A 19,896-nucleotide genomic window follows, 5' to 3' on the forward strand; every position below is an offset into this window, starting at 1 on the left:
TTCTCTGCTGTAGTGAGATAACCATGTCTTTGCCCTGCCTACAGCTGCTAGGTTTTTGTGTGCTTTCTCCTCATTTGTATAGAATTTAAAGTTGCCTGTAAAAGTCAAAATCCTACTCTGTTGTGGTTAATTGGAAATTATACTCGCTCCAGTTGAAAAACAATTAAATGACTATATTTGAAGTAGGAAACTGAAAGTAACATTTACTATTAGTCTGCAAAGGGAGTTTTTGAAATCATATAAGAAAAAGACAAGTAAGTTTAGCTAAAATTATCTTGAAAAAGTTTGGACAAAATCAGGTATGACTCAAACTATTTACTTAGTTTGAAAGGTGGAGAATCTCGAGCTATCTGCATAGGGGTGGGCAGATGTCACGCAGTGGAACTGGAATTTCTGGCTCCCCTCTTTGTGATATGGAATACTCAGATTCAAATCTTCTCTTTGTCTGATTTGGAGCAGCAGTTTGAACCAACGTCTTTTATCTCCTGGTAGTGGGTTACAGCAATAGGTTGTTGGGGTTTTTCTTTCTGTAGAAGGTTGTCTTGTTTGTGTAAAGTTTTTTAATACCTACATTTTAAATCTTTGCTGTGGGATCGTAGGAGGTATTAGCACCATCATTCCCTCTAATTCTTCTGCTTGCTTTTGGGTTTGCCAAGTGACACAGAAATTAGTAACTCAATCCCTCTGCTTTTATTAAAAATACTGATGAAGATTTCTTTTTCCTTAATTATTGAGGCTTTTTAAAGCAGTTTTGGGTTTGCTTGTTTGGAGGAATGATTTTAACAGAAGTTATGCAAGTTATCATTGCAGGGAATTTAGTTGTTCAGGATAAACAAATGCTTAGGCTGGCATTAAGAGAAGTAGCAGGGAGGAGGTTGCCATTTGAATTAGCTTTCCTTGGATAGGCAGAAATTCAGAGAAAATCTAAATGATGTAGTAACTTTAAAAATTGTTTCACCCATGGATGAGATCACATTTGTATGCTTTTAGTTAGAGGTGGAAAATCAGAACCTTCGCTTGATCAACCAAAAGCAAACCAAAGAGATGAAAACAGTACAATCTAAACTGCAAGGTAAATCTACAGTTTTTCTAAAAATTTCTCTATTTAAACTATATAAACTTTCTATTCCCTATTAATTTGTGCAGCCACATAATTGAAATATTCTGTGAAATCACAAAGTTGTCAGTATGAATTGACATCAGAGTGACTGTACATGAAGGTGCTAGGCAAGCAATAATTTAATTTTCATTAAAAAGACATGCAGACAAACCACAACTGGTTTTTGATGTGTGAACAGGTGCTTTGTTACTTAAGAGGTTATACAAGTAGTAAGATCTGACTGGATTTATGCCAGATCTTTGCTTTCACCTTATAGTATTGGTGGTCCTACCACTGTTCAGGAATAGGTGAATGTCAGTCTGCCTCTGCTGTTTCTAGCAAATGGTCAGCTGGGACTCAGAATTATGATCAGATTTGTTTAATTACTACATTTGACTTAATTCAGCCACAGTATCACCAGGCTCCCCTCCAAGTGGATATGATTGATTTAAAAATCATGGACTGTAAACACGGGAAAGAGGAATATCCCTTCCAAAGAGCATTATTTCACCTTTATCACAGTTGAATTTTATTTGCTACTGTGTTGCCTGTTCACCAGCTTTCTTGTGTTTCTGAAGGTTCCCCCAGTTCTCTCCATGCCAGGTTGACTTGACAACTTACTATCGCCTGAAAATCTTACTAGTTTGCTACTTAGTCCTCATTTCTTGATAATGTATCTCATGTATGTATGCATACACCCAGACAATGTAGAAATTTGTGTATATATGTGTGTACACTCATTAATATGCATAATACATGAAAATCTAAATATGTACAAAATACATACATACACAATACGAAGTTTTTAAACCAAGAAGCACCTCTCTGTTAATGAAGAAACTGGATTGCTTTGTTTCTTTGCTATTTTTTGATCACTAACAGTTCTGTATATTTCAGCACTTAGCTTTAGTCATCCTCTTTGGGGAGATCTCTTCAAAAGCTTTTTGAGACACTAAGAATTTGTCAGCTGGTTTTGAACACACGTTTACTGATATGCTAAAAAATATTAAGCAATTTATTACCATCTGCAGTGTCCATGCTGGTAGCAGGCTATAAATTAGGATCACTTGGTACTGTTTTAAACAGTTTACAGGTATGGATAAGGGCCTTCCTGGATCTGCCACAGAACTTTTCATAAACATGGACGGGCAGCATTGTTTTATATGAGTTTCTGGCAGAATAGCTGTGCCTAAGGACAGATTTCATGTTCTCAAGGCAGCTAATCTTATTATTCATGCTGCTTTACATTTGCTGTAGCACCTATTACAGATTCTCTTAATATTTGTATCTGAAGGGAAGGCCACCACGTATTTTTAATACTATTGTTCTACAGTCTTTCTCATATTATCTATTTTACACCAATCCATAGGTTTAATATCAGTCACAACAGAATAAAATCAGGTATTTCCACATGTTTTCATTCTGTATTTAGTGCATGGTTTATATCTTACTGCTGTGAAATTGTTAAAAGATTTTGTTTTCCTTTTATACTAAAAAGTCAATCTTTAAGATCTAGAAATGTAGCTCTGGGTTTCTTTTGATATGGGGAGGTATCTTCAAAAAACCTAACCAACTTTACACTGCAGGGTAAAGAGACCAGTAGCACAGCTTGCTGTATCCCATTAACACAAGATTTTTTAATTTCTGTTCTTCAGAAGCTACAGGCAAGAAATCTGTTACTTCAACACAAAAACCTGGAGAGTGTCAGCGACTAAGCAGTTTGACTTTTGGATGCTTTTCAAATAGAGCAAGAAGTCCTCAGCCATCTTCTAAGTTTGAAGAAATGGGCAAGTCATCATCTAAAGAGTCAGACTACACTGAAGGCAAAAACATGCTAGGTACGTAGTCACCAATATTGCCATTTTATTCTGACATGGGTGGAAATCTAAAACTGACAACTGTCAGTGTATCCAGACCAGCTGTTTTCAAAGTACATAATAGTACTGTCTCCCTCTTCAATGCTAGTCTCTAATACTAGGAAGAAGTCCTGCTGAGCACTAGAATCTCCATAATACCACTAATGTATTGTTTGTCAGTGTGCAGTGTCTGTCTGATAGGGTGCATTGGTTGCAAAGGAAAGGATTTCTTGTGGCTCAGGTTTGCTCCACAGTAGTGTAAGGAGCTTAAGGCTGCTTGTCCCCCAAGGAGGGCTGTTACATCTTTATGCTAGGGTAGAGTCTCACCTAGGTCCAGTTTCTGTATATTTTATCTATGGTATCACTGGTGTTCCAGTGTTAGTTTCATGCCCTAACTCAACAAGATCAGCTCAGTAATCTTTCATTAGAATGATAAAGGTCAGCAAAAAACAGAAGGGAGTCTCAGGCATCTTTTCATACCACTGTTTCCCATCTGAAGAAAGAGAAAGCTCCTGTATCAGTTCATATAATTTCCCCAACAAGCCCTGAAGTCTAGTAGTGCCAGCAAATTGTTGTGCTGTTATGCTGTTACAAGCATAAGCAGTCTATTGCAGTTTGCTACTTCCCTTTAGCAATAAAAAGCTCAGGAAGGAGGCTCTGGTCCTTCATTTGAGTTCCACAATACTATTTATGACCTCAGCATTTTCTCCACAGTTAATCATGGTACCCAAAATTGCAAGTTGAGCTCTTTAGAAAATCAGAAACTGAAATAAATCCTATTAAAATTTTGTGTATTTTTATTACACCAAGTTCATTACAAAGGTGGGTATGTATTATTATTTCCATTTTTATGGATGAGGGAATTGAAGAAAGAATCTTCTTTTCAAGGAAAGGGATAAGAAATAAAACTTTATGCTTACTGGATGGAAACAGATCAACTTTTGTGACTTCATTATTTTAATACGGAATAAATTAAAATCTTTTGCTTGTCCAATCCACATCAACTGTCCCAAGTGTCTGTGTAGTAAAGCCCTAGTTCTCACATCTGTTTTAACTCAGGAGTAGCACATGGGCCTCACTGACATGCTGCAAGCTATAGCTCTCTCTTGCAAAACCAGGTAAAAGTGAAATGCAGAAACAAAGCTATTTTTAATACAGTGTCTTTCCCTAAACATTTTTCATGAGGCTTTCTTGTATATCTTAAGCATTCACCATTGGGAATACAGTAATAGCTTGCAGAAGACATTTTTGTGTATAAACACTATAGAAGTTGTCAGAATACTTAATTTGCTAACGTAAATCTTTTCTGACAAGCTTTCATTAAACTTTAATTTTCCTTAGATTTAAAATAAAGTAATTAAATTTATATGCCCTCTTTAAGTCTTTAGGGTTTGGGGGTAGGGGGTGTTTTTTGTTTGCTTGTTTTCAACAAACTTTATGGCTCCAGTCTGCTTATCTTTACACTTACTGCTATTTTTAGTTTGAGTAACGTCTCTTACAGTTTTTTGGCAAACATCATTGCAACTTCAGTTGCATTCAAAAAGTTAAAATATTTTCTTAAGGTTTATTATTTATACTATTATAAAACTGAAATGTGCATATTTATGAAACTTAAATGTGCATATTTATTCTATTATGAAACTTAAATTTGTGCTTGGAATTATTACCTACTAACTATTTGCAGACACGATGATAAAATCATTGAGCAGTCAAGTTTGCTAAAGTAATTTTCTCATATTCATTATATTTCTCCTCTAGAGAAGGATATCCTGGAAACTACCTTTGTTGGTCCTGCACACGAAACAAATAAAGGTCAGAAGGCATTGCAACAAAGTTCCTCTGGATCAGAGCAGAATAAAAATGTGAGAACGAGCTGTTCATCCAAGGATCTAGACAGTGACATGTCAAAGAACTCCTGTACTACTGGGAGTGACTGGAGCTCAGATGAGGATGGAGGGGACAAAGGACTGAAATCCAGGTGTGCATCGACTCTTTCGAGCCACACATCTGAAGAGAATGCAAGGTATGGTAGAGTGGGAAGTGAGATGTATTTGACAGCATCTGATGACAGTAGTTCTCTATTTGAAGAAGAGAGTTTTGGTGTTCAGAAGACTCAGCACAAGAAGCTATACTCCTGGCAGCAAGGGTCCCAAAGAAAAGGCCAGAACAATCCAGGTGGAAAGTGCAACTCTGACTTCACAAGTAAAAAAAAAGACCAAGATAGTTCTTCAGATGAGCTGAATAAGAAATTTCAGTCTCAGAGGCTAGATTATTCATCCTCATCCAGTGAGGCAAATACTCCAAGTCCAATTTTAACCCCTGCTCTGACACCCAAACACCCAATTCTGGCAACTTCTGCAGGTTCTCAATGCACAACACAGTCAGATTCGCCCTCAAATTTGCCACCTCCAATGTTACGGACTCCAAATATGTTCAGTATAAACTCAGCATTAGCAAAGAAACATCTTAGCCAGCCCCAACTGAGTTCTGACAGAATGTTCGGTAGAAATAGAAATGCCATAAGTTTGATACGTCCATGGAGACCTCAGGAAACAGACATTGATCTGGTGGATGGAGAAGATAGTGATATTTTAGAGAAAATGGAGATTGGCTGTGATGAAGGAGTGTTTACCTATGACTGCAGTGAAGCACAAAATGCTGACACACAGGAACCTTGTGATGCAACAAAAAAGGGTGCTGCCAACAAACCTCCAACCCCTCCATTGCATCGATTTCCTTCCTGGGTAAGTGTAATTACAGATATTTTTACTACTGGTAAAACTAACTCATTTTCATGCTGCTTCTACGATTTTTATTGCCTCTAGCTTTCTTATTTTCTGTTGATGACAAAACAGGGTCATCAAAGAGATGAAGGGTTATTTTGATTGGATCTAAGACAACAAATGGAGAAGCAAGTTTGAATTGAAGCACAGTATTTCTGCTGTTGAAAACATAGTCACTGTTTTTGTAGATAAGACCAATTTTTTTCATGTCACATGTCAGTTACTTATGTCTTCTTGAGTGTATCAAAGGAGGCAATACTTGTGATTGCATTCATTTATTTATCTTAACACCAACAGAGCCTAAGAGTCCTGGTGTCGGTGCCTTTGCTGTAACTATTGTACCACTCACAATCCAGACAATTAAGTTGACAGAAGACAGATAAAGGTTACAGAAGTTATTGATCACATTTACAAGTAAAATTTTAAAGCCATCTTTTGGGGAATTAAAATATATATTAATGTTTTACACAAAATCCAAAATTAACTATGTCAAGACTCACCAGTTCTGCAGTTTCACAGTCAGAGATTTATTAATGATTCAGAGATGAATAATGCATTACTGTAATGCCTTCTTTATATATATTTTCATACATATTTTTTCATTATAGATTTTTTTATTTTGGCCTTTTAACACAAGAAGTTGAAGAGTTGCCTCATAATGGCATTTCTATGTTCTTAACATAGAATCTTCCATTAAAAATTAAAAAAGTAATTCTTTCTATAGCTTCTTTGGCCCCCCATAATGGTATTTTTAAAAAGAAGTTGCCTACAGGCTAATCATTGAGTGAAAAAAGTTTGAAACATCCTATGCATGTGATGGGTATAGCATACAATGCATTTTTTCAGCTGCTGTTGATGATGCCATTTTATCAAGCATTTTATCCCATTGTTGCACTAACACAAAGACTAAGAGGCTATGGGGAGGCTAAACAGAAAAAAAGTAATTGTTGTGTTTTAATTCTCTACCATCAAATCCATTCTGCTTGTATAGGAAAGCAGAATTTATGCTGTAGCCAAATCTGGTTTAAGGATGTCTGAAGCTTTCACCATGGAATCTGTTAACAAAAGTAAGTAGTTTGGTTGTTCATTGTCTCATCAACAAAAATTCTTCACTTACAGTGATTTGTAAGCAAGGACCAAATGTTTCATATTCCTCTAAGATACTTCAATGAAGTTTCAGTTATCTGCCATTTAAAACCTAGAAAATAATTGTCTGTCTTTCCACTGCCTTCTGTTACCTTGCCTCTTAACTTTGTGCTGAATTTGTTCACTCCAGTTTTCTTTGCAATTCATTTTGAAGAGTCTATACCAGGTAACAAGGCAAGAGATTATACTTCCAATTTTAAAAGTGCTAGTGGTCATGACTACAATTAATTTATACTGATTAGAACCATGGTAAATTTCAAAAAGCTACAAATCTCACGTCTGAAACAGTTCAGGAATTATTTTACTTTTAAAGCAGTTACACAATGCAAAAAAAAGACATTTGAATTTCGTTAATTGAGAGTGAATTACGAAGGTAATTAATAAAATATGTTGCTTCTTTAGGTGCTGTTTCACTAACTTCATGCTCCATATCTGGATTATATACATCTCTGATATATAAGAACATGACCACTCCTGTCTACACCACTTTGAAAGGGGTAACTATTACTGTTTAAAGGAAATTTTAAAATACCATTAGGCTTCACATCTAGGAAGTTGCTGTTTCACATTTGATGCTACCATGCCAAATATGTCATAAGATGATGTTTAGAGATCACAGAACCCCAGAAGTAATGGAAATGTCAAATAGCTGGGGAAAAGAATTACTGCTGCTTATAAAATGTTACTATCCCAGATCAGTTCTTCTTGTGTTCTTTGCTGATTTTTTCCAAAGGCCTGTTAATTATTAAACAGAACCACATGGTGCTCAATACCATAACTGAAAGTGTGTGTATGTGTAGAAATGTCTTTGTGTCAGCGCCAAAACTGTTTATAGTCAGATAGCCAGCAGTAACTAATCACAGCATTGTTTATTTTCTGGCAGCCTTTTATGATTTGGAAAAGCCCATGCCTTGAGCTACCCCAGGTTTCTGTTTTCAAAGTGTGGGTGTAGTTGAGTATGCAGAGGGCAGAGTGAATTCAGTTTTATGTTAATACTTGTGTGCCAAAACTCACAACTCAAGTAAGAACAGCTTTGAATGTTATGAAGCCAGCAGAGTTCTGCCACAGTATGAAGGAAATGACTGATACCCTTTGTGCAAGGTATCAAAGACTGTTGCGTTAATTTCTGCAGAAAGCAACTCAGATAAGCAATAGCCCATTTATAGATGAGTCATCAGGATCTGAGGAAGAAGACAGCTCTCGGTCCAGCTCAAGGACTTCTGAATCTGATTCTCGAAGCAGAAGTGGTCCGGGTAGTCCTCGGGCTATGAAACGAGGTAGGCAAAAACCGTAAGAACAAGTAACTTCTGGGAAGTTTGGAAAACTAGGCAGTTTATATGATATTCTTAGAAATTGATTTCTTCATTAAACAGCATGGAAATCTTAAATCTAAGCTTTTATCCCAACTATCAAAGCCTAGATCTTTTATTCAAGCAGGAGGACTGTTATACATGGCTTTCTATTTAATGATATTATTAAAGATGCCTTTTTATGGCATTAATCTAGTAGCTGGCTGTTGTTATTAGGGAAGAGTGACTTGTACATTTAAAGTGAGAAGCTTCGTTCTATCTATACTCTGTCATGCTAAAGACTTCCTATGACCTTTAACTGTAGGTGGGTAAAAATGATGTAGAAAAAAGTATTCGCCATCAGAAAAAAAACCCACATATATTCAAGTTTATGAAACAAAGTAATAGTTTCATGTGATCAGAAACCAGGTGGAAAAGTTCCTTCAACAGAGTATTTGGTTCTGTTGTCTCATTCAACGAAGGGCTTATTTCGTTTTTACAGTGATTGTCTCAAAGTCCTGTGCAAAGAATTAGTTGGAACACTTGAATCCAGTAATGTTCTGTCTTTTGTGGAAGGCAAATATCTCATCTCTCAGTAACTGTGTGTTTTCCATCTGCAGATTAAAATAATATGCTTCATATCATTGAAAGTTAAAATGCTGCTTCAATGGGGTGATAATGTTAAATCCCTGTGGGTATTTTTTCATTGGGTAAACCAAGGGAGACTAAAATCTGAGATCCAAGTGAGGCTGTGTGTTAAGATCCTTCATTATACATTGCTTTAGAAATGCAAAATAACAGTATTCAGTAATCTCTCTTAGACATGTTAAAATCCCAGTGAGAAGGAGCTCTGCTCTGTCACACTGGAGCAGGTGGATAGAGCCATTGTTCCACTGGGATTTTCCAGTGCCAGCCACGTGTGATTGAGTCTGTTACAACGATGTAGTTGTAATTTTGATATATTAGTGTGAAAAGGACCTGAGGTTCCTGCTTCCCAGCAGCTCCATCTTGCTAAGCAAAAACCAGTGCTGTGGCTGCAGACACATCTCATGTTACATGCTTGAGCAACAGGAAGGGTAAATTAGTGGATTTAACAGCTGGTTTCGCCTACAGTTTATATTCGTGTCTCTGAAATGGAACCATTCCTTTTGGTTGTGTTTCCTTCCCATAAAAGAGTCCTTTATGGAAACCTTTCTTAACCGCAAAACACGTACGTACATATCTTTGTTGAGGTTGGGGTGTTGAGATCAAAAATCTAGGCAGTCACAAGTTTCTCTAGGCACATAATTAAAATTTGCTGCATTTTTGCTATTGAAGATCCAGCATGAGAAGAACCCACCCTGACAGCCCAGGTGGCTTACCGAAGCAATAAATGAGAAATACTTTTTTCTCATATAAAATTGGCAAATGATTTTGGAAATTAATGAAACGAAGGAAACAAGCATCTTCATTTCAGTCTTGGAGAGTAACCTTTTGGAATAGAACACTAGTCCTTACAAAAAGACGTGTTCACATGTTTGAAAATAATTATTGCTGTGATGAATAAGGGTGGTGTCTGGAATTCTATCACTGATTCTCTGGAGTTGAAAACAGGGTGCATTTTTTTTTTTTTTAGGATTAAAGCTAATAAAGTAAAAAAAAAATCCTGAATTTTGGAATTTGGCTTTTTAGAAAACCTGAGTATAAAAATTCATGGTAACTGAAGAATAAAGACACTCACAAGTTCAGCATAGAGCAAACCTTGAGCATGCCTTCTTAGTACATAAGTATTAGAAGTCCAGATACTAGACCAAAGGCAGAAAGGGTAAGCGGAGTGTTGCTTCGTTTAATTAAAGATCCTGTCTACAGAATGAGTGCGATGCAGGGCACTGACTTCTTCCTTCAGAAAGCTTTTGTAATTTAACAGAAAGTGATAATACATAGAAGACATTTAGTTGTTGTTTCATTCACAAGTGACTTTAACTCTGTTTAATTATGAAGAAATGGGGATTCAAGTATTAGCACTGTGCTAAGCATTTGATATGCTGATATTTAAAACAATTATGCTTTAATCAGGCTTGTTTCCTGATGGATTTATGCTGATAGTTGTTTTTGCCTGCAGATCCTATTCAGATATTCTTTCTGTATGGATATTCTGATCTCATTTGTTTCTAATTAATAAACAAATGCAAAGAAACATTGTTCTTTTAACACAGGTGTGTCTCTGTCTTCTGTGACCTCAGAAAGTGACTATGCTATTCCTCCAGATGCATATTCAGTAGATACAGACTATTCAGAGCCAGAGCAGAAACTTCCTAAGACTTCTTCCTCATCTAGTGATAATGGAAAAAATGTAAGTACTGAAATTCTGTGAAGAGGTGTACCTATGGTGTGTGTGTACATTTATGTGCAAAGACTGCTACCAATCTCTGTATTAGCCTTTCTGACTCACAGACTGCCTTATGAGTACAAATAGCAAAATAAACCAGCAATAAGTTAGCCATGTAAGGCTCTAATGATTGAAGGAAAACAGGGTAATTCTGAGCTTTCTGTATAATGAATGGAAATAGGTAGATAACTCCAGAATACAATTCAAAGCACTTCAGGTTTTCATTTTTTGGAACCAGATATGGTATCAGATAGCATATGTAATACTATTATCAACTTAAAATTATTATCTGAATATTCAGGGAAATAGAACGGCATTCCAGTGAAGAAGTTGAAGGCATCAGTAGAAATCTGTGTGCAGTAATACATATCTATAGTTTCCTCATACAGGGAAAACTTTACGCTTCAGAGAAATCCTAAGTAGAGCAACATGCAAGGACAAAACATCGTGGGGTATTGGTCTGTGTAGTAGCTAGTGTTTTAACATAGAATCATAGAATAGTTAGGGTTAGAAAGGACCTTCAGATCATCTAGTTCCAACCTCCATGCTACAGGCAGGGATGCCTCATCCTAGACCATGTCGCTCACGGCTCTGTCCAGCCTGGCCTTGAACACTGCCAGGGATGGAGCATTTACCACTTCCTTGGGCAGCCTGTTCCAGTAAGCTCACATTAAAGAATTTCTTCCTTACATCTAACTTGAACTTCCCCTGTTTAAGTTTAAACCCATTCTGCCTTGTCCTGTCGCTACAGTCCCTGATGAAGAGTACCTCTCCCGCATCCTTGTAGGGCCCCTTCAGATACTGGAAGGCTGCTATGAGGTCTCTATGCAGCCTTCTCTTCTCCAGGTTGAACAGCATCAACTTTCTCAGCCTGTCTTAATACGGGAAGTGCTCCAGCCCCCTGATCATCCCTGTGGCCCTACTCTGGACTTATTCCAACAGCTGCATGTCCTCCTTATGTTGAGGACACCAGAACTGCACACAGTACTCCAAGTGGGGTTTCATGAGGGCAGAGTAGAGGGGCAGGATCGCCTCCTTCGACCTGCTGGTCATGCTACTTTTGATGCAGCCCAGGGTGTGGTTGGCTTTCTGGCCTGTGAGCGCGCACTGAAACCGCCTCATGTTAAGTTTCTCATCAGCCAACACTCCGAAGTCCTTCTCCACAGGGCTGCTCTTAGTACATGTGGATTAACAGCCTGGGGATGAAGGTAATTTATCTTACACTTTCTTCACAGAGCAGAACTGTGAACTCTTGTGTTCTGCAGGTGTATACACTAAAAGTATGTCTGTGCAGAGCTCTGAATTACAGTGCTCTACACCTGGTCTGTAGCTCTACACCAGGTCCTTGAAGTTGGGGAAAATACATATTTACATTATATTCATTTTGTTCCTTGTTTAATACAAATAATTAGTAAAATCAGAAATCATCCTATTCTTCATTCTTTTGTATAGTTCTGAGCAAATCACTTTCCTTCATGTACTATAACTGTAAGTAGGGATATTAATGAGTTTTCCCACATGCATGACATTTGTCTTAATTGATGCTTGTAAAAACTTTGTCATTAGACTAAAAGTCTCATCAAATACTGTAATTATTACTTAGCATGCTTTTAAGCCATTAAAATATCTGTGTGTGTGTGTATGTATACATACCTCTGATGGGTATAGGTATATATCTGCAACTAACTGCTTTTTATCTACCTTCTTAAATAATCAGGAACCTTTGGAAAAATCTGGATATCTGTTAAAAATGGGTGGTAAAGTAAAGACCTGGAAACGACGGTGGTTTGTGCTTAAAGGAGGCGAATTACTATACTACAAATCTCCAGTGAGTACATGTAACTTATCTGCTATTTAATATGAGATTGTTCTTACTGAGAATCTAGGACTGCTAGAAGGAAAAGCAATGCATTCCTGGTGTCTGAGCTTTTAGAGAGTGATTCAGGACTCAGTTCCTCAAGAGGTGCACAAGGGTACTCAATGTTTAACTAGGAAGTATTTGTCAGGATTAATGTTTAAATGAGTTCTATAATTATTTATTGTTCTCTGTTGGTAAGATTTAAAATATCCTCTTTCTGTTCTTTCCATACAGAGTGATGTAATTCGAAAACCTCAAGGTCAAATTGAGCTAAATGCATGTAGCCAGATTGAAAGGGGTGATGGAAAACAAACAATTCAGGTGCCTGCTTTTCTCATCTATGTTTCAGCAAGTATTTATTCCCTTCATCCCCCAAAACAACACCTTGTTCCAGTCCATGTTGCACTGGAAGTTCAAGTGTGGACTTGGAATTAACCAGTGCCATTTGTTTGAAACCAAAGAATCATTTCAGTTACAGAAACTATAAAAAAAGTCCTACATGTAGCCTTGTTTGTATGCTACAAAGGTCAGATCTTCATACATGAGATATAAATAGTAGTCTTGCGGCCAGCCAGTATGGTTGAGAGAAGTTGCTTATCTGGAAGGAGGTGAATTTCAATGTCAGGTTGGACAGAGCCTTGGGTGACATGGTTTAGTGTGAGGTGTTCCTGCCCATGGCAGGGGGTTTGGAACTTGATGATCTTAAGGTCCTTTCCAACCCTAACTATTCTGTGATTCTATGATTCTATGAATTGAGTTTTCTCAGCTCTGCTGTCCTGGAACTTTTCACATAAATGTCTGTCTGCTCTGCCTAGCCACAGAAAGTTTCATTAATGAGAAGTACTTAGGGGCAGATAGACCCCCCAAAGTTGTGGATCTATGGTGGTAGTATATGTTACAACCCCCACAGTTGTGGGGTCAGATTATAATGTTCTTAAAGCTGAAGAGACTCTTCTGTTCTTACACAGCTGACCACAGAAAAACGAACATACTACCTGACTGCAGATTCTCCCAACATCTTAGAAGAATGGATCAAAGTACTACAGAATGTACTTAAAATACAGGCTGCCAGCCCACTTTTCATACAGCCTGAAGTCAAGCCAACCATGAAAGGATTACTGACAAAGGTAGGAACACTTTTCTTACCCCAGTCTGCTTTATTCCATATTTCTTAACAATAATATCTAGATGAAAATGCCCCTACAGCAAATACTAACAAAACAGGCATGTATGTGCTTTGGCAGTACTTCACAATGTGAAGAAGCTCACGTACTGATGTTTGCTTGATTTGATTATTTTTTCTTTCTGCCTTTTTAATTTATTAGTACCTGTGTTGAGCTCTCCATTTGCACTTCTGTGGTATCCTAGTTCAGCAACCGTTTCAGTAGCTAATTGACCTAACCTATTTCAGTGGAGTGCTCTCTTTTTCTGCATTACTTACTGGGACAGATTATTTCAAGATAGTAAGAATACAAAGGATTTTTTCTCTTTTAATTCTTCCATTTCCTCAGCTTTCATTGATTTAGGCCTGATCCAGAGCCAAATGAAAAGCTCACACTGGCCTGACTAGGCTTTAGATAAGCATCTGATGCTTTCAGTCTTGTACCCTTAATAGGGTTACGCAGTTCTAATTATTTTTCTAGTAATGTAGAAAAGAATTTGAACCAAGGCATTTATTCCCAGCATCATCAAAGGTCAGAGGTGGTGCAGTGTAGTCTGTATTTCTCTGCTGTGCTTGTTCCTAATGTTCTGTAATTTCAGGTGAAACATGGATATTCCAAAAGAGTTTGGTGCACTCTAGTTGGAAAAACTCTATATTATTTCCGTAATCAAGAAGACAAGGTAAGTCCTGTACTTGTTTCCTCAGTGAATGGAAGGTAACATACTGAAGTAGACTTTAAACAATAAGTTACAGCTTTATCAGGGGACAACTGGCCTGGGTAGTATATGCCTATTTTATCTTGATTACTAAATATCTAGACTTCACAGATTGTCAACTTGAGAAGTTTCCATTTAATTGACAGTACTCAAGGCACACCCATTGGTCCCCTCCTTCTACAGGACATACGTTCATCATCTTCTTATCCCTACCTGAAGGGAGACACTGATTTGCTGACAGTTCAGGTGTCCCCTTCTGACAGGTGTGAGACTCATCAGAAAAGACCTGGCTGTCATTTACTTCTGGAAGCTGACCCATTCTAATGTATGTTTGCAGTGGGCAGTGACTGCAGGTTTCAAGGAGTTAAATGCTGTTTTTATCCCTCAATTGACTTCCAAATCCTGTTCTTCAGTATATCACTTCACAGTGCTGCAAGAAAGGCAAGGGCATTAAAAAGAAGCCTAGCAGGATGCAGTTTGCTGCTTTGCAGATGTGTGTCTGCAGGAGGGGGTCTTTTCCCATTCCCCATAAGGATTACAGAAAAGGAGCTGACTGTTTACAGCTAATGAAGCAAACAGCAATGGAGATGCAAACAGCTAAGGAAAGGGACAAGAAAATTATTTCTAAAACCTAGAGAAAATACTGTTTGAGGAAGAAAAGGAAGAAATGGGATCCAGTTAGTTTTAAGCTAACCTCCCAGCATTCCATATCCTGTAGGACACAAGGAGCTAAGGAAGAGCAAAACCTACCACTTCCACATTGAGCCTGGCCTTTAGTTCTATACCCACCCTCTTGAATATTGTTGGTTCTTATATTTCCAGCCGTATTTACCGACCAAAACAGGACAAAGGACACTTCCCAGTCAGACTTTTCACCTGCCCTTTTGCTCCCAAGACATTGTATACTGTCATCAAGAAACATCTTTTAGTGGAGATAGGTCAGGAACAAGATTTTGGAAACAAGAACTCTTGTTAATACCACTGAGGCTATGAATATTTGATTCATACCCTTATTATCTATACCAAAAAGACTGATGAAACTTGATCAGATGACAACAGTACCCTGAGCCACTATAACCAACAGTTCAAAAAAATTCAGAAAATCTCATTTGTTACTTCTAATGTAACGAAATGATCACACTGAACCCACAGATTCATGGTCTTTGTATAAAGCTAGCTATGTCCTCTGTTATACTTCCCTTTCATAGCCATTTTAAAACATTCAACTAAAACTTATTTCTAGAACTGTATGAATAAGATAGCAGTAACCATCCATCAAAACATTTTATTTAAATTACACACAAGGCTGTGGAATCAAATTACTACAGCATTAATCTCTAGCTCATTTTAGAGAGACATTAAAATTAACTTGCATTTTATCCTGTGAAGAAATCTCTGTTTAAAGTATCTGAATTTACACATTTTTACAATTGAAGGTTTTGGTGTTTTAGCATGCCCTTTAGAAGCATCCTAAGAATTTTGCTGGATTCTTGTAAACATTTCCCTCACATTTGGAACAATTTTTACTGCCCTTTTAAAGCAAAATTGAAACTAATTTGCTAGCTTGTAATAGAATAAGAATTTAGCTTTTGTAAGCAGAATATGTATGAAGTTTTCCAAAGCTAGTTCATTTCTGATGTTCAACAATTTGCTAATTAAAACCATGTTTGCTGTAGCTGACTGTATCTGTGCAGAAACAAAATACACAATCTGCAGTACTGGATTCCATAAAAGTGGCCTCTTTCCAAAACAGAATGCAAATTTAAGGAGTTGACCGTGTTTTAGTTAAACTAAGTAAATAAGTCTTGACTATTTGTGAAACAGCATCTCTTGATTCGCAAAATCTCGTTTTGTCCAAAAAATTGAATGCTTCAGGAGCACCACAGAAAATACAAATCGCTGCATGCATTTTTAATCCTTATTAGGATCCCCACTATTCCAGTGAGAGCACTGTAGTAAAGAGCCACAACTATGTGCTGTTTTCTTCACAGTTACTGTATTAGCAGCTCACTTCATCAAATCACTATTCAAGAAGTCCACCCTAGATTAAGTCAAATTTACCAGCTACTCTCCAATAGGGTATTTTAAAATTTTAAACAGTGTTACTGAGAAACCTTGTCTACTTTTTCTTTGGTTGATATTTCAAGGTAACTTACTTCAGGCTTACGCTTGAATGTGGCAAAAATAAGATACTAGTTACTGTAGTGTGTAACATTCTTTCTGCTGAATCACTGAGCATTGCTAGACATCACAAACAACACAGAAACAGTAGCCGAGGCTTCTTCACTGCACCACTGAATAACACTTATTTGAACATCCTCATGGCTGACCAGGTAGAGAAAGAGCAGTGGTGCTGTGGGAAAGGAGGGAGCTTTGCACAAAATCGCTAGAAACTATTGTCATTCTCTGCTAGTCCTATCACTCAGCTGTGAAGACTGTGTGCTGTATTTGTGTTCATCGTGGGTTCCTGTTGATAACGGTTATGAAAAAATATTTCTGTGAAAATTTCCTCTTGAATGGCTTTTCATGTAAAATATTTCCTGATAAATGATCATAACTGCATATACAAAGTCAGACTCAGGTACTGTGATGTATCAGACTGCAGAATTAAACCAACCGAGAAGATCTACCACACAAAAAAATTACCTTTTAAATTTATAGCGTGATTAAAATAAATGCATGAACAGTACACTGCTGTCCTCTGAAATAATAAGATTATAATTAAAGTTCTAGGCTGACACAGGGGATTTTTGCTTGGAACCAGGTCTGGAAACTCTGAAGAATTACTTCTGTCACTCTAACAGACATTTATTGCATTAACTAGATAGAGAAGCAGACATGGAAAAGAATTTTGAAAGTCTCCCTTTCAGACTTCGGCATATATCATTCTCCTCCTGCTGTCTGCAACAGCAGGCTTATCTGGCATTCCTTGGCAGGACTGAAAATTCATAAATACAAATGGGCATTGATGGTAGTTCATGTTTTTCTTTCTATTTGTAGAATAAGAAATAGAAAATCTCTCTGCACTGAAGTAAATATTTGTTCTCTCACCAATTCTGGTATCTACTTTTAGTTTCCTCTTGGTCAAATCAAGCTTTTTGAGGCAAAGGTTGAAGAAGTTGATAGATCCTGCGATTCTGATGAAGATTATGAGGCTAGTGGTCGCAGTTTATTATCTACACATTACACCGTTGTTATCCACCCCAAAGATCAAGGACCCACTTACCTTCTTATAGGATCCAAACATGAGAAGGTAATAAAAGGAATTTTTAATTGAATTTCAGTAACACATCTATGAGTGTGGTGCTGTGATATGAATATTTCTTAAAGGGGAGGAAGAGGGGGACCTACAAGTCATCTGGTTTGTAGTTTGATACAATAAGCAAGGAAACGGTCCTGCTTCGTTAACATTAATCAGAGTTTGTCTGTGAACTAACACTATTATAGGCTATCCTTTTTAAAATAGATGAAAATAAGCTGGTTTGCCTACAGTATCTCAAATATACTGCAAATGGAGATTTTTTTCTCACATTAACTTGCAGACAGACCTATAGTAGACCTTCCTGCAAGGTTCTCAGATGCTGGCATCTATTTTCACTGATAAGGCTAACAGTAGGCAAGATTTCCCTACTGAAGTGAAGGAGTAATGAGAAGTATGGTTAAAACAATTTTTATTATTATTGTTTCATTGTTCTCAAGTAATCTTGTAGGCTTAATTTTGCCTTCTGACTTTATCCCTAGGTTAGCAGGATCTGCCAGTGGTAAAAAGGCACTTATGTTAGCTTTCTAAAGAGGAAAGGAAGAATTCCCTGGTAGTAGCCATGACTGCTGAGGATAAGATCACTGTCCAACCTTCCTTGCTTAATATTTGTAACATAGAGACCATGCATACAGGTGTATTCAGAGGCAAACTCCTTTGGGGTTCAACAAGAGCACATGGGAGTGTTTCAGGTTGAGAGCAAAGTCCCAGTGAAGCAGTTCCTTCCAACACGGATTGATTGAGCTGCTGTGTTTTTCTCCTCTAGGACATGTGGCTTTATCATCTGACAGTTGCAGCTGGAAGTACCAGTGTAAATGTTGGATCTGAGTTTGAACAGCTTATTTGCAAATTACTAAATATGGAAGGTGATATCAGTAAGTTTGTTTCTGTTTCAACATACTAATCTTCTAATACTTATTTACTAAATATACTTAAGTTCTGAATTAATTGCAAAACCCATGTATTTTACGCATTTAGCTTCTCAGATTTGGAGACACCCTACCCTTTGCCACAGCAAAGAAGGAATTGCTTCCCCTCTTACAACATTGCCATCAGAAGCCTTGCAAACTGAAGCAATTAAATTATTTAAGGTAAAACCATACACTTTTTTATTAACCAACTTGCTATTTTAACTCTCAGCTGAAGTATAAGTACTAGTTGGCTTACTAGAGATATTCCATTGATAGAAAAAAGAAAAGAGACATTTACTCTTTAGTGGAGGTAACTAACCAATGGACAGTAGCAGAATGTCCCTGTATGACCTCACCAGACACAATCACGTCCAATGCAGAGGTCACTTCTAGGTGTGAGGGAGCAGTTTAGGCTTCAACTTTTGGCCTTTCTACTGAGGTTATTGAAAGTTAGTAGAAAAATCCACAGCCATCATGAATGATAATTTTACCATGAAGTTCATAAGCCCCAGAACACCTAACAGCATGGATGGACCTCTGTATTCAGAGAATTGTACCTCAAATACTAATTTTTCAATTAGGTTTCAGGAAGAGCAAATGGTAAGTGAAAGTTTTGTTGTAGATATATTTAAATCTGCTAGAAGAAATTTTAAAATCTGATGAAAAACAAAGCAAAGTTTAAGTTTAAACAAGTCATGGATTATTTCAAATTGAGATAGAAGTCAGAGATTCTAGTGCTCTTTTTAATGAAAAAAATCTTTTCTTCATATGAAGTAGCTATTCTTAAAAGACTGGGTATTCTAGTGATAGAGAAAATACTACAAAGCAAAATTAGTGAAAGTATTTCACAATAGTTTATTTAATTAACTTCTAAAGATTTTCATACATCTGTAAAAATACGCGTGTGTAAATCTCCTAGTAGTAGTGAAATGGATTTGTGATTAAGAGACATGCAGTGGTTCATAACTGCTGTGCCACAGTTTGCTTCTTGAGAATTTCTGTATCCCAGTAAGACCTTGTATCTTTCCCAGTCAAAGGCCAGGTAGGTGATTGGTATCTATGGGAGGGAGTATGCTGCGGTGCCATTAACCTTTCTCCTCTCTCCTACCCTCACCCAGCTAAAACTACTGAATGTTAACTAATAGCCAGGCTACAAAGTCTGTTTCAGAGACAAAGTAAATTCTTGCTCTGCCTTTTTCTGTACATTGTGAAATAAATTACAAGTTGGAAGGCATGCACCTTGGATAAATGAACTTATTCCACAGAACTTATACAAGTCTAAAGACCAAACTCCCTGAAGCATCAACTATCTGGAGAATTTAGATGTAATGATTTGGATCTAGAAAGGAATTCAAGACAAGCACCATTATATTCAGTCACAGCCACTTGTAGACAAACTTTCCAACTTGTTTCCCTGAAATGTTAGGAGCACTTAAAAAAGTACATCTA

The 19,896-nt window shown here is 37.2% G+C and overlaps 1 protein-coding gene across 5 annotated transcripts in view; it reads left to right on the forward strand.

Annotated features, from left to right (window-relative positions):
* PLEKHH2 (pleckstrin homology, MyTH4 and FERM domain containing H2) overlaps positions 1-19,896 on the forward strand; it is a 56,471-nt gene that overhangs the window by 21,754 nt on the left and 14,821 nt on the right. For 3 of the 5 annotated variants that reach the window (XM_061367170.1, XM_061367171.1, XM_061367172.1), the window contains 14 exons: positions 991-1,072; positions 2,755-2,937; positions 4,714-5,699; positions 6,730-6,805; positions 7,287-7,381; positions 8,017-8,161; positions 10,369-10,505; positions 12,259-12,369; positions 12,634-12,720; positions 13,368-13,526; positions 14,161-14,241; positions 17,351-17,530; positions 18,303-18,411; positions 18,515-18,627. In XM_061367170.1, coding sequence (XP_061223154.1) covers positions 991-1,072; positions 2,755-2,937; positions 4,714-5,699; positions 6,730-6,805; positions 7,287-7,381; positions 8,017-8,161; positions 10,369-10,505; positions 12,259-12,369; positions 12,634-12,720; positions 13,368-13,526; positions 14,161-14,241; positions 17,351-17,530; positions 18,303-18,411; positions 18,515-18,627 — 2,544 coding nt within the window. The remainder of the gene's footprint in view (positions 1-990; positions 1,073-2,754; positions 2,938-4,713; positions 5,700-6,729; positions 6,806-7,286; positions 7,382-8,016; positions 8,162-10,368; positions 10,506-12,258; positions 12,370-12,633; positions 12,721-13,367; positions 13,527-14,160; positions 14,242-17,350; positions 17,531-18,302; positions 18,412-18,514; positions 18,628-19,896) is intronic. The other 2 variants (XM_061367173.1, XM_061367174.1) reach the window with 1 other exon arrangement.

Source organism: Neopsephotus bourkii, unplaced genomic scaffold (assembly GCF_033783945.1).
Source record: "Neopsephotus bourkii isolate Nb327-2 ecotype Australia unplaced genomic scaffold, CSIRO-AGI_Nbou_v1 NB_1373, whole genome shotgun sequence".
In the NCBI taxonomy this organism is placed as follows: domain Eukaryota; kingdom Metazoa; phylum Chordata; class Aves; order Psittaciformes; family Psittacidae; genus Neopsephotus; species Neopsephotus bourkii.